Here is a 15,051-nt window from a genome sequence, read left to right as displayed (position 1 = left end):
TAAGCATCTGGTACACTCCTGAACTGCAGAAGTTAAAACCACAGTATTCTGTGCATTCCTGTTCCATCAATGTGTTAGATTTGTTCAATCAGTAACCTCAAAGAAGAAAGAAAAAAGATAAAAGTACCTGCTAAACTTAAGGTGTTGAGGACAAACTGGGTTCCATAAAAAACAGTAAAGCAGTGTTCTTCTCTGTGCCTTGCTTTGCAACGTTCAAAGTCCTTTGAATTCTTTCCTGGGCGAATTTCTTTTATTTCCATCAGATCCACTGAAAGGAAACAACATTCAGTTAGTGCAACTGCAGAGCATGAAATGCTAGGACGGATACAAAGTATGTAAACACACAGAAAATAGCTATATATGTAAAAATGTAGATCTGTATTGGACAAGAAATGCAAATTATGCCAGCTTTCAATCCATAAATCCACAAATAAATAATAACGGACAATAGTAGAAAAGGACCAGAAGAAGAAAAATAACATGTCATATTTTTATTACTTCACTCTCTCTGATTTTCCATGGACAAGGTACATATATACGGCCCTTTGGGTCACAGAAGATGTGATTTCACAAATGGCATTAACTGTAACCAAGTAATTTCCCAATTGCCATGAAAACTGTTCAGAAATAAAAAAAAAATATACAATTCTACCGTACCCACCTAAACCATCCACATAAATCTTACACAGCTAACCTTGTCAGCTAGTACAGTCGCTGGTACTTTCAAGGAAGATATTTGAAGTAGGAATATAAAGAGAAAATCAAGCTTAATAATTAAAATGTTTGTGAGTTTTCTGTGGCCAGCTCCAGAGCGATCTGTGTTATTTAACATAACCTGTTGTATCACTTTCACCTCTCAGCTCTCCAGAGAGCACAGGTATGCACTGGAGCACAGCAGAATGGGAACCCTGCACAAGCACACACTCCCCCAAGTCAGCTCCCTGTTTTCAAACCCTTGCTACAGGGCCTGCAGAACAGGAGGGAGACAGCACTGAAATAGAAATATGTGTGCTCTCAAGATAAGATACTTATTAGAAAACTGAGGAAGTGGTTTTGCTCTGCCTGTGGACCAGAGAAATAAACAGCTCTTTCCACTTCTGGACAGTCTTGACTTACAAGCTACAGGACGAAGTGTGAACAAAAACATTTCATGGCTGCTCTCAAAATGTGTTTATCAGACCTAGAAAGATCCAAGGAAAACAGCTGAGGGTTTCTGTCCCTGCGTTTAAGAATGCCACAATATAAACCCCCTGTTTTAAATGAGCACCTCATCAGTAACAGAAGACCTTTAAGAACATAATGAAACAGCAGCTCTGCTGCCAGACACAGATGAGCTGAACAACAGCAAAGCTTCCACCTGTGTAACGCTGCATTTCTATGATACCAACATGGACAGACAAGCAAGGAAGCGTTTCAACAAAATCCTGATAACAAAACATTAATTCATCTTGGAACTTCTTATTCTCTGCAAAGTATCCCAGGCCAAACTTCGACCAGACACTCCTTTCTCACAGTCATTAAACAACTTACACTGTGAAAATGAGACCTCAAAGGTTAATCTGAACTAATTATAGGATACAAGCATCTTTCTTACGTGATTTTTTCCAAGAATCACCATTCTCAAGGTAGAGGTTTCAATGTCTCAGCCTCCCTCTCAAACCACAAAAACATCTCCTAAGATCTGCATGTCTGATTGGTGAAAACCCCTAAATTTAGATGCGAACTTCTAAAATAAGGTCACACTGTGCCTATAAATGACCAGGAACCAAAAGCTCCTAATGATGACTCTGATCTCCTTACCATTCAGAGTCTCACGTGGATCCCTAGAGATGTATCCAAATTACCATCCTAAACGTCACCATCTAAAAAAGCTGATCTTACACCATGAATTTACATTAATATCAACAGAGAAGAATCAGAAAGCAGAGACAGAAATACCCAGATGGAGAGGGGAGGAGGTTGCATGGCTGCAGTAAATGGCACGGACTGCACACCAGGCTGCTCATTCCAATCATTGGCAACCCCAGTCACCTCTTCTCTTTCCCTTCACCCAACAAATCCCTGCTGAAAAACAAAGTTTTAACTTCAAAGTGAATCATACCTTTCCTTTCAGACTCCTTTAAATCCACACACATGAACAACACAACAATAGGCCCTCTCAAAGTACAAACTAGAAGCAGTGATAAAAGAGATTTCACAACCTGCATTGCTGTTGTCATTTCCAGGGGCTCTTACCTCACACTGACCTCTGAAACAAACACACAAACTTACCCAATGTCTCCCCTCAGTTACACACTCACTACAGTCCTTCTCCTTGCACTACAGCCTTTCAACCCCACCATCCCCTTCTCCTGCATGAACCTATGTGTACATACAGAGTGGCACAAGGATTTCTGTAGGCACAGACATGTTATTGCTTCTCCAACTGGTTTTTCAGAAAAGGTTTCACTATACCCTAATTGCTAAACGTTCAGTAAGTAGAGGAATGGTTCAGCAAGAGAACAAAACTGAGTGAAAGAGAGGAGAAAGAAATATTTTTATTAAAAAACTTAAATTCAAAATTTAGCATCCCTATTATTTTCAGGCAACATATTCTATATATCCTACAAAATTTGGGCAAGATATCATTACGTTTCCTTAGAAAATAAATGAAACAGGTACAAAACACAAGTTTTGTTAAACATTCTTTAGATTTTTACAGAAATAAAGATGTAATGCACATTATAGTTTCAAAAAATTAATAGAAAATACATGTATGACTTTTAACGGCATTTCATAGTGTTGGTTAGGATATATTACTCTACATTCTTGAAAGAAAAGCCAATGTAGAAGATCAAAGGGAAAAAGAGAAATATGAATGCAAAGCATTAATTCTGGTCTTGCACTAAGCTCTGTGTCCTTCACAGGATGCCCAGTAACTCCAGAATGGCTGATTCCAACTATACCAAGAAAGGAGCAGGCCAGGAAAAGCTGCAGCATGTTTCAGACTCAGATTAGTAAATCAACTGCACCAACGTAGTTGTTACGCAGTTACTGTGAACTTTTTTAAGAGCACAATCTGTCACTGAACAATTAAAATGTAATTTCATACCTATGCCAGAACTGCAGGCACAACACTTCAGACACTATCTTTGTGCTGCCTTGAAGTACTGGAGCTTTCCTCCTTCTCAATCCCACATGCAAACTGCAGAGCCATATCCTGCCCTGGCTTCACAGACACGTATTCCTGGGGCCTGATACTCCCAAAAAAAGCACAAACCTGGACAGATACACCTTGCACAGTCAAACCAAATCCAATACACTTGCAGGTGCAATTTCCACAAGAAAGGTGAAAGAAGATTAAAACATTTCCTAAGGAAACATGAATCAAAGTAGAGAAATTGACTCACATCCAGCAAGACAAGGAGAGCACTCCCCCAGCACAGCCAGTCCCCAGCCAAACAGTTTATAAAAGTCTAGTGCCACTCTAAAACCCACAATAGTTTACAGTTCATCCATCCCTTTATGTGACTATTTCCCCAGGTTGAAGGGATCTCCTTAGCAGCCTCATCAGTCACGGATTGATTCTGACAACTCCCTCAAGAGGCTCTTAAGGAGACCAGATTCCAAGGCACCTTCAATTACCACACTGTCTCAGGCTCTGATCTGGATGTGCATTTGAGGCAGTTCAGAGCCTGAGGCTGCCAAACTTCAGCTCCTGCTGCTGTGTTTGGCAAATCAGTGAATCCAATGGATCCTTGCACTACTACATTGATACTTTCCCAATACTGCACAGATGAATTGCTCAGTGCCTTCCAGGGCACCTGACAGAGCTCTTGACTGCCATGAACTTAACAATAAACTTTTGATCCTCAACATCTCCACTGATCTCCATTCAAATAACCCAGCAGCAATCATGTTCAGCCACACACTTGCAGGTACAAATTCCTGTGACATTTCCTGCAGTCACACTTGGAGGTAGATGGTAAAACAGAACCTGCATTTCACTACAGCGGGTGCTGTGCAAGCTGAGGGGAAGACATAATACAAGATAACCAAAGGTAGAAAACTAATGTCAAGAGGAGAACTGGGAAAAAAACACAACAGTGTGCTACACAGCAATTTAAAGAGAGAAGTTCTGGCTCTGTCTGCCACAATGGTCATCCACCAGTCACCTCTGGGTGGGAACAGAACCATCCAGCACCTGAACAGACAGGTGGGTTGGGGAACAGACCCTGCTTAAAAAAACACAGCCACTGCCACCAGCAGAGCACCTTCTGTGGGCTGGAAATGTCCATCTAAATTCACTGGAGGAAGGCAAATTTGCAAGAACACCTTTGGTCAAGTCAGATAATGTTAGCCTGGACCATCAGGCTGTTTGCATGTAAATGCATGGGTCAAAAAACCTTAGAGGTTGTCAACCCATCAAGGTACCCTTGATAGAAAAGTCTACATTAACAGTGTAAGTTTACCTGAATCTGCCATTAAGGACTACAGAGTTCTGTAAGATAACATTCCTGATTAAAAAGCCCAGATTCCCCAGGAGTCCTTCAGTGTCTGTGGCCACAAATGGTGCTCAGCTCAAAACTCAGTCATGTACAGAAGGAGAAGGAAAAGCCTACAGAGAGTGTCAGAGTAGGCTTACAGAGTCAGATATCGTGCTGTGAGCGTTATTTCAGTAAGTCCCAAGAAGACTTAAGGGAAACTACTGGTAATGTTTTGAAGAAGAAAATAAGAGACTCTCATCACCCAAGGTGTGTGCACCAAGACATGAGCTGGCCATTCTCTCTATGAATACAATTGCATTTTCATGTGTATATATGTATAGTAATATTCTGCACTCAGAACCAGATATTTTTTTCCAAAAATTTGCATTACAAAATATTCCAAAGTAGATTTCATTTTAGAAAGTGAGAAACTGCCCACTGCAACAGAGGCTGTGTGCAAATGAGTGCCCAGTGAATGAAGAAAGCCTTTAGTAGCCTTTTGCAAATGTACTTCATGGTGGTTAGTGAGGACAATGGCTCTGCTCTCACTTCTGCAGAATTAAATATTAACTACCCAAGGTGTGTTTTAACAGCCTCTTTTTTTTCAGAGCAGCAATGAAACACAAATTCTCTGTGACTCTAGAGGGAACAAGGTGAGGCTTCTCTTGGAGGACAAAGTCACAAGAAAGCAGAAATGTCCTGCAGCATGGCAGCCCAGATGTGGCAGGGACAGTAATTCAGCTCATATAAACAGAGAAGTTTACTGAGACATTCAGCAGCCCAAGGAAGTCATTAGAGATCAGCCACAAAACTTCTGAAAACACAATTACAAGGATGAAACCTGAGAGACAGTGTGGTGCACCTTGAGAAAGCACCCATGAGTACCTTTCCAGGGGTCCTCTGGGGATTTAGCTGAGTGACTGACATCAGGTTTAGAGAAGTGCACCTTTTAAACCCACAGCGTTTTACGTAATCAGGTCACACAGAGCTGGCATGTACAGTAACAACAAATTACTGCTAAATTCATAACTTCTCACAGTACAGCATCACGTTACAGTGCTTCCCAGTCTGAGCTCTGAATTCAAGGGACTGTACACCTGGCTACCGTTTTCATATTAAAAATTAAAGGGCATCTCCACAAAATGACATAAGAATAGAGTAAAATCTATATATGTGCTCATAAAAGTTTACATTCTGCTCCATCCAACAAAACAAAACAAAAATGTTGGTATATAAACCTGACTGGGAAAAGGATGGAGTACCTACATCTCACACTGACTTCAATCAACCAGCTCAGGGGTGCTGAGGTCTGTGCAGTTCATTCCATCCCTGTTTTGCTGGCTGGCCATGACAGGAAGTCTGGTCGTTGTAAGTTAGCATCAGACATTGCAGAACTGAGCTGCTAAAGGGAAGACATTATTTGAAAGGAGCTAGAGGCTACACATGTTCATTTTTTCATTTGACCACAGAAACCAAGCTCCATGTACTCAGCTGAAGACTTACACAAAGATCCCCTGGCTAACAACTGAAATACAGCCATTTCAAAACACACCAAAAAAAGGTAAATTTGAATGCTCCTTTGTGAAGCTACTCCAAAAAGAGCAAGTAGTGAATTCACTTTGCAATGCCATATTGTTCTTTAGCAGTATGCAGAATACAGAAAACCAATGACAAAATAGAGACTCGGGGTTTTCAATCTGAGTTAAGTTTATTTATTACTTTAAGTCTGAAACAGTAAGGAAATTCAGACAAAAATTCTGCTAGCAGTAAGGAAAACAAAGGTCCCTACTAGAAATCAGCAAGATCAAGTCCAGTATTCAAGCCAAATTAAGCACTCATTTCATACTCCTCACCAGAATATATAGATGCTCATCACTTCTCCCAGACAGGGAGAGATCTGTAAATATTTATACCATCTTCTCCAATGGGAGGGAAAAAAAGCTTTCCACCACAGAAGAAATTTACATTGATATTAACAATTCTACTAAATAAATTACTCAGCTGTTTAACACATAGAAAAAAAAATCAATGTTTAAGAATGTGAGCCACATGCATGAAGACTCTCTTAGGTGTTAGTTTTTGAAGTTCCCCAATGTATCTGAAAGCCAAAAGGATGCACAGCATAAAAATGTGCTCTCTCTTTGGCAGTCATTTTAGCAAAGATTTTAAAAACAACATTATCAAAATTTAATTTCAAGGCAAAGATGCTGCTGGATACAATTCACAAAATAAAACAAAGATAAAAAACCCTAATCCTTGTTAGGTAGAACAGCACTGCCTGTGGCAACACACAGAAGGTTACCATTAAATTAAACTGCAGATCCCTGCTTTTCCCCTCACCCTGTCAGCTGAATGTGGCCTGACCTGGTGCTGGTATCTACAGGACTCTATTACAGATGCACAGCTCCTATAATGAGCTTTGCTCATTAAATATCCAGCTGCAACATTTGGCAGAAATTAGTGATTCCTGCTTGGCAGTGTAAAAAAGTCTGAAAGCACAGGACAATCTTACAGAGCAGCTCCCACAGGTTCTAATTCTACTTTTAACATGAATTTACTACAGCTGATTTTAGTTTTCACACTCCCTTTACCTATGAAACATGAAAATTCAAGTTCATTCTATGTCTGGGCTTTTTAATCATGTTCTAGAGGACACATTCTGTAAAATCTCCCCTGTTCAGCAGGGAAGAAAATCTCAAGTGAACTTAACACTTGATAACACTCTTCTGTAGTTTAAATGAAAAATTGGTAATGCTAAATGACTTTGAGACGGCAAATTTATTTTAAAATGGGCATTTTTTTTTTTTACCAACTCTGGAAAAATATTATCACACATAAAAACTAGAGCAGTGAGACAATGTGAAAAGAGCAGTTCACATTAATTCTAAAATAACATGTTATGCATTGTCAAACATGGGTTTCTGTTATAAATGGGAAAAAGACACAAGATAGTCTTATTGCATTAATAAAGGTCTGGGCTGCAGAAAATAGAAATGGCTGCTATTGTACTGTGGTGTGTCACGAGCATCAAAAGCTCCAATTTAAGCACAGCCTTTATTCCCCTGCTTCATAATTCTGCAATTACATTGACATGATGCCTGCATCTCTGCCACGCCCCAGTCCAGGTACTTCATCCTCTGAGAAAGTTTTCAGAATAAATTAATACTAACATTTCTCATCCCACCTTATCTACACCCTGACCGCTCACTCTGCATACAGAAAGAGCAGTTTCACAGCTGATATATGACTTTTTCTAACTATGGCCCTCTGATGCTTTAAACCTATTTCTTGTTATGAGCTTGCACAACTAAATTGTCACTAGATATTTTTATTATGGAATCTTTTGCGATAAATAAAGAACATGAAAAAAACACGAAAAGGTTGTCTTTCTTTTCTAAAAAATAAGGGATTAAAATATGGTTTATATAATTTTATAAAAGCAGGTCACCTCTTCATATTAAAAAAAAAATCCTAAGTATTCAAAAACAGAGAAATCATCTTCAGTCCTCAAATAGAATGTTCCTTGAAATGAGCATGCTTGTATTACAGAGAATCACACACTTGCACATTCAAGGATGGCACCACAGATTTCTGAGAGTATAAATTCTCCTGGCTGTGAATCATCCCTTCACTCAAGGGATTCTTGGAAGAATATGCAGAAACTCACACATTTTCCAGTGACTAATCCAACTCTAGTCACCCAGAGCTTTCCCTTAATAATTGTCCTGAAAGCACTTTGCATCTGAGAAAGAATGCAATACCCATAATGGATCAGCTTCCTGGAGATTTGCACCTCACCACCTGCTCGCTCTACAAAAGCTTAAATATCCTAACTTTGGGGCTTAATTTATTCCTGTGCACATAAATGCTGTACCACAGTTTGGGAGTTTGGAATGTGCTCTCAGACAGCAAAGCCCAGGTGTCAGCCACAGAGCCGCGTGTCTCAGCAGGGTCCTGGCAAACCCTGCCCTCCCTTGGCCACCTCTCCCTTCCCCTCTGCCTGGCACTGCAGTGCCAGGGTGCACAACACCCCCAGGGACACTCTGAGAACCCAGAACCCAGGGTGTGTGTGACCCATCCAGACCCACAGACAGCTGTAAAGGTTAAACACACAATAAAAATACGCAGCAGAACCATCAGAGCCAACGCACTGCACCAGACCATGCTGGCAGCCCCACAGTTAATTACCCACCCAGGATGCAGGGATTAACTGCTGCAGGAAAAGGGTCCCTTACAAATTAAACAAGCAAATCAAATCCCTCTGTACAAGGAAACCAAACTTTTCTTCTCTCATGCAAAAATAAGTTAATCCTCTCAAATGCCTGTCTGGGTACACAAGTGAGACTAACCTTGGAATTCAACTGCTAAATACTGGGCTGTGAAAACATCACCTCAAATTTATGTCGTGCACAGTCAGAAATACAGTGCCTCTTGATCTACTGTTGAAATAGCATATCCTTCTCTAAAGGACACAACCAACCTGTGTTCTTGCATTTAGGGGAAAATACAGAGGTTTCTCCCCAGTTCCTTTCTGTTAGAAATTCCTTTTGTATACGGCAACTCAAGTTTCTCAAAAGGTCAATGTAAAAGCTCCAGTAGTTGGACACTGTGATCTGAACCACACAATGAAGACAAGGATTGTTTAAACCAGATTTCCTAGCCTTTGTAAATCCTCACTTCTTACCACACCAAAGGCCTGGATCTAGGAAGAGTTTTCTGAAGTTTCTCATCCAGAGAAACACATCTGCACTGAGCAGGAAATATCCTTAATTTTAGCAACTCTTTCACTCTATTCTAAACAGATATGGGGGCAGGTTTTCAACAAAAGGGGCCTTTTATGAGCAATGCAATTTAAAATACACAGTAGTGCCACATTTGGGCCCATGGGGCTGTGTAAATATTTATATAAGCATAGCTAATCCTACATCTCTCCCCTGCTCCAGTCAATTTATTCCAGAATAAGAGTAGCTGCCTTTTTGTTATTGTGAGGCTTAACTTAAATCATTTCCAAAACAATATTAACCAAACTTGGAAAAGGTCATTGTAATAATTATAATCAACTCTGGCTTAGAGGAATTTGAGTGTTCTTCAAACATTTACAGTCCATCAGCAAGAAAATCAGCACTATGACATTCAAAATTCACAACACAACACAGGACTCTGTCTTTGCTATCTATTAGCAGCCTATTTTTGTGTCCCAAAGTTAAAGAACTCTCCTCACTCTCTGATTTAGAAACACAAACCCATAGCAGATGCTAACATTGAGTTTTCTGCCTTCTGTAAAGAGCAGTTGCCAAACTTGAGTTAAAATAGCACACATGGAACAGGAAATCATCTTAACTTTCCCACTCATATTGAATATTAATTGGTTCTGGACTGACACACATGCAAACAGCAACCATTAAGATCATATCATGAATATTAGATTTTGTATAGCCTAAGTATATGAATATATTATAATACTTGAGATGATAATTCTCTGCCCTAAACTACTTTAAAAAAAAAGTCAAGAAACAAAAACATGGGTTTTATTTGTCACAAAGTCAATACAGTCTACCAGCATATACATTCATATTCAAGAGGCTACTCCATTCAATTCTCAAATAGCAAAGCTTCAAATCCATCATTTTTCCACTTTTCAAGCAAAAAGAAAGCCTGAGTCTCAGTCAAAAGAAGCAACAGCAACACACAAATAACTAACTAAATAAAATACTTCCTTCCTCTTCAGCACAAACAATGTCAGCAAGCTAAAACTGCAGTGACTTTCATTTCTAGTAGACCAGATATAGTTCATGGTGAGTTGGAGCAATTGTTCATATCATATTCTGGAACAATACCTGAAAATTACAGCTTGTTGGGGCAGATTCATTGCTTTTAAAGCCAATAAAACAACATTTTACATATCTGTGCTTTAGACTAGGCCATATTTTCAGACCTGAAGTTCCCAGCGTTACACACGTCACTGAAGTGTTGCTCAATTTCAAAAACTGCTACAGCACTGCAATTCTTGTGGAGAGGCAGATGGCTTTTGGGTAAGTCATGGATCTCGAGCAATATTCCCTGTTCTAGCCTGGATCTGGAAACAAGTCATTCCCCTGCAGGATCACCCAGGTTTAAGAGTCAAACTACAATATTCACCTTCTTTCAAAAGCATTAAAATCCATGCACGGAGCAAACTAATTAATTTATTATTATTTATTATTACACAAACACACACCAGCCACGGAAAGCTTTGATAAAAGGTGATTACAAGACAGGACTGAAAAAGTTGACCCAAAATCTGGAATGCACAGTCTGTTCAGCTTGAAATTTGTCCCCTCTGTGCAAATGGCTACAGCAAAACCTCAACACACACTCAGAGATTGGTTTGGCCAGAGGACTCTGAGCTCTCCTTCCCTCACTGAGTGGTCATTTTCTGCTATGTTTTAATCTTATTGCTCTGTGTGTAAACCCCAGGCTTTATTTGCTAAACAATATTCAAGCACTACTCTCATAACTGAATTCTACATGCCCTCCCAGGACTTCTTTTTTGGCATGGTACCAGCAATACACTTGTACTTGCATTCACACACATCATTATAGAGAGGATAATTACCCTCATTTGTCACATAAGAAATTGGGGCAATGAAAGATTATGATCCAGAGAACCTGTTAATTGGGTGTCCAGCCCTGTTTGCCTTTCCCCAGAATACTGAATATGACCATATTTTCACCGCCAATGATAAAAACATCCTCCCAGACAACCACTCTTTTACTTCCACCATATCAGATTTCCAGTTGCAGGTCCAGTCTCCACAAGGAATGAGATAAGAATCAATGGAAACAGTAGCAGAGATTTAATACTTTTAAGTCAGGAGCATGAAGAGAAACTGCTCAGACAATCCCAAAATCATGTAAATTCTCAGTGCCTGTCTTTCCAACCTTACACACCAATGGATTTTTAACTTACCGTGTATTCACCAAAAAAACCAAAACCTTCTAAAAATCCACACCTCAACAGACCAATAAATGATTCTGGTATTTCAGACGAACTATTCAATTCCTTTCTTGAGGACAAAGACAATTTAGCAGCTGTAGAGTAAAATCATTACACCACCCTGAGCTGCACAAATCACAGAAATCCCAGGCTGAGCTTTCCTGGCATCAGCTGTGCTCGTAAGAACTGAGGATTAGTCTCACTTTATTCTTCTATTCTAGTTTTTGCAGCCCTATCTAGCCTTACATTCCCCTTCTATTTCCTGACCTTGTTATAAATAATGGGTTTAGTCAGTTCCAATACCAACTAAAGAGACAATACCAAATCAGGGCCTTGAAACCACCTCGTGTCTCACACCTTCATCTTCCCAAGCCATTGGTACTTTCCAATAATGCAACAATGGTCCTAAATAATGACTTCCATCTTCAGACAGCAAATTGCCCAAGAATACCAAAGTGTGAATTAATTCAGTTTCCTTGTATTTGAAGATATTTGGTTGGTTCTTTCTTTCTTTTTTTTTTTTTTTTTTTTTTTTTTTGAGAGTAGTGGTAAAGAATAATTACTCACTTGAATTTATAAGACATAATGACGGAAAACAATCTGTCAATTCAGAGAACACAAACACCATGATATTCAAAGACTAAAACTTGAAGAACAAGGTTATGGATAAAAGCATGTTAATCATATTTAAGTAGTGTTAGATACCCAAAATATGAGCTGTAGAAGATTCTTTGTCTACATTACAACAATTCAAAATATTCTCAGCAAATTACCAAACTTTTTCAGCCAAAATCTTCATAATGTTAATAAAAGACTCGTTAAATTAATATTTGACAAGTACATCAATTTATTAGTAACTCCAAATTCAGGTGCACATTGCAAATACTCACAGAAACCTTCAATCTTGTCAGCTGTCTTGCTCCATGCCACCTGCCTGGTTTCCATTATCACCTGAATAGTCCTCCTTTCTGGGCTGCTCTTCTTAAGACTGAATATTGTCATAACAGTTCCCAGTTCCAAGGTCCTTTTGATCTGGCTTTTCTCATACTCAGGCATCACTCCATAGTCTATAGTCTTTCTGGGCATTTTTTCTTTTTAATCAAACTTTTATAGTCTTCAGTGTCCTGAAGAGAGAAAATACAAGGACAAAAAGGGAGAAAATTCAGTATTTAAAACAGCATTTTCATTTCTTTAAAGATCATATTTATGCAGTTAGATTCCTAACAGAGTCCTGCCCATGCAAATGCAAGGCAGGTACATGGCCAACATTAACTCTTGCTGGTTTATCCTGCAAGGAGGTACAAACAGCCTCACAAATGGCAGGTCCAGCAGCATCAGCTTGTGTCAATTCTTGCACTCTGTTAGAATTAGATGAGACCTCATGAGAATGTAAAGCAGGTAACTGTCCTTTTGAGAACTGGAGCGAAGGGAAAACATGAGTAATACAAACACGAAGTGCTGGCAACGTCTAAACATCGGTTTTTGCACTTTTAAAACTTCATGGCTCTGTTTCTCCTACACAGTCTGTCTTTTCTTCCCCACATGTTGGTGGCAGACATTTGTGTGCATACACTTGGGACACATCTTGGCACAGAGCAGCCAAAAGGGAGATGTGTACAGAGCAGATCTCTGGTCTCCCACGTCACTGCACCGAACAGCTCATTACAATCCTGATCACTCCTCAGTGAGATTATTTACCAACAGGATGGTCTGCAAGCTGCTCCGGCACCCATGAACGAGCGGCACTGTCACACAAGCCGCAGGGGTTGCTGTCACACAGCTCCAGCCATCCCCTGAGCCCGATCCCCGAGCAGGACAGGTTGGAAGCAGCTCTGTGCACGCAGCACCAGCCACGGCTCCCCTCTGCTTCTCTTCCTCTCTGTTCAGGCCACTGCTCTCCATCACAAGCAGTTTCAGTTTCCGTGTTCATGGCTAATTCGACCGTGGCACTTCTCGCTTCCCCTTCGAGACTTCTGCCAGCCCTCGCCCCCTCACCCGCTGTCTCCTGAGTGCCCTTTGCTGCTCCCTCTCATCACCAGCACCCGATTGCCTCTCACCGCTGTCTCAGCTGCTTCAGGAGCCATCTCCCTCACTCTGAAGCTGCCCCGTGCAATCTTTCCAATCCCTTTTGGAATTTGGAATTCTACCACTTCAATAAACACTTTTTTTTTTTCTTTTGCAAGTTAACAGAGAAGCCACAAGAGTCCCTTCTTACCTCTACATTGCCAATCGTGTGCTTGAAGTGCTCTACAGCAGGATGTAGAGCACATGGTTTGCAAAACATAGACATCATTTAGTGTTTCATATTGCCTTGTTACAGTAATAAAAAAAATGGAGTATTCTTTCCTTGTACCACTGAAAAAATTTATGTATCCCAATTCTACAGCTGGGAGGGAGTGAACAACTTTGAAGTACTGTAAGCAAAAATTTATTATTTTCTTTTATCCATAATGTAACGGGTCCTCTTAGACTACCTGAAAATAATCAGATAATCATTTAAATTATGACAAGCCTGCACCTAAACAGACAGCCATGGTCATCTTGCTACAATGATTTGTTAAAATAAGAAACGAAAGGAGGGAAATATAAACAATTAAATTAAAATCTTTGAACAACATCTGTTTTCTAATTAAAAAAATAGAAACCCAGTCTTCTCACTTTGCTCTTTTCATTAAGAATCAGAATAAAACAAATAAGCTGTGATCTGGGACAAGGATTAAGCATTTGTGCAACACCACACTGAATAACAAAAAACTGAACTTTTAAATGAGTATAGTTTTTCAAGAGGTGATAAAAACACATCAGCTCTGCCTTTTACAGTACAAGGTATGGCTGTTAAATGAAATATGATGTAGGAAAACAAGACAAGAAGTTTCTAAGTACAGCTGTTTAATAAAGGGCAATGCAGTAGGTTTTTTGAGAGATAACTCCCTTAGTACAAAGGAACTGCCTCTCAGAGGTGGCTTCTTAAGCAGTTTCTGTTGAATATAATATACTGTACTTCCCCTTTTAAAGGAGCTCTTTCTCCCGAAACCAGAGAGAACAGTGGATTTAATCTAACTTAACTCCTAAGTCATGAGCCAAGTTTTTGACTTAAGGTGGAAAGAATATTGCAATATTTGATCAGCCTAACTAACCACTCCTAGACTGTTCTGGCTACCTGTTCCACTTTAAGAGTAACATCACAGAAAGCTGCCTAATAGTAAAAGAACGAACAAAGTCCTTGGATAAGACCTTCAAACATCAGGAATTGTCTTACACAGGTGCCCCCCAGCCTTCCTGACACCCATCACTGCACAACAACTTGAATTAACAATCTTTCTACCCATTCATGCAGCAGAATTCTGTGATGACCTCCATCAGCCCATTACCTGCATGCCTCCAACCCAGCAGAGTGTGAACTACAAGATGCTGTGTGTAACAGAAGCATCACTGATCCTCTGCTGAAAAGTTACTTAAGCCTCAGTTGAAAAGATCCAGCACCACTTAGAGGACTCAGCAAGTGAGTTAATAATCATCAAAACACACCACAAGCTCCAGCTTGGACACAGACGTGACTCTTTCCCTCTGACTGTAGGAATTACAGGAGCTAAAGTTTGAAGGTGCCCT

The 15,051-nt window shown here is 39.9% G+C and overlaps 1 protein-coding gene across 8 annotated transcripts in view; it reads right to left on the bottom strand.

The window, feature by feature from the left end:
- PLCG2 (phospholipase C gamma 2) overlaps window positions 1-15,051 on the bottom strand; it is a 68,579-nt gene that overhangs the window by 39,196 nt on the left and 14,332 nt on the right. For all 8 annotated transcript variants that reach the window (XM_063168080.1, XM_063168082.1, XM_063168081.1 and 5 more), the window contains 2 exons: window positions 12,333-12,566; window positions 128-268 (listed from right to left, as the gene is read on the bottom strand). In XM_063168080.1, the coding sequence (XP_063024150.1) occupies window positions 128-268; window positions 12,333-12,528 (337 nt within the window). In that variant the 5' untranslated portion in view covers window positions 12,529-12,566. The remainder of the gene's footprint in view (window positions 1-127; window positions 269-12,332; window positions 12,567-15,051) is intronic.

The sequence above is a fragment of the Melospiza melodia genome, chromosome 13 (genome assembly GCF_035770615.1).
Source record: "Melospiza melodia melodia isolate bMelMel2 chromosome 13, bMelMel2.pri, whole genome shotgun sequence".
NCBI lineage: Eukaryota > Metazoa > Chordata > Aves > Passeriformes > Passerellidae > Melospiza > Melospiza melodia.
Note: the sequence above shows the minus strand (reverse complement) of the source record. Positions and strands in the feature narration are given on the sequence as shown.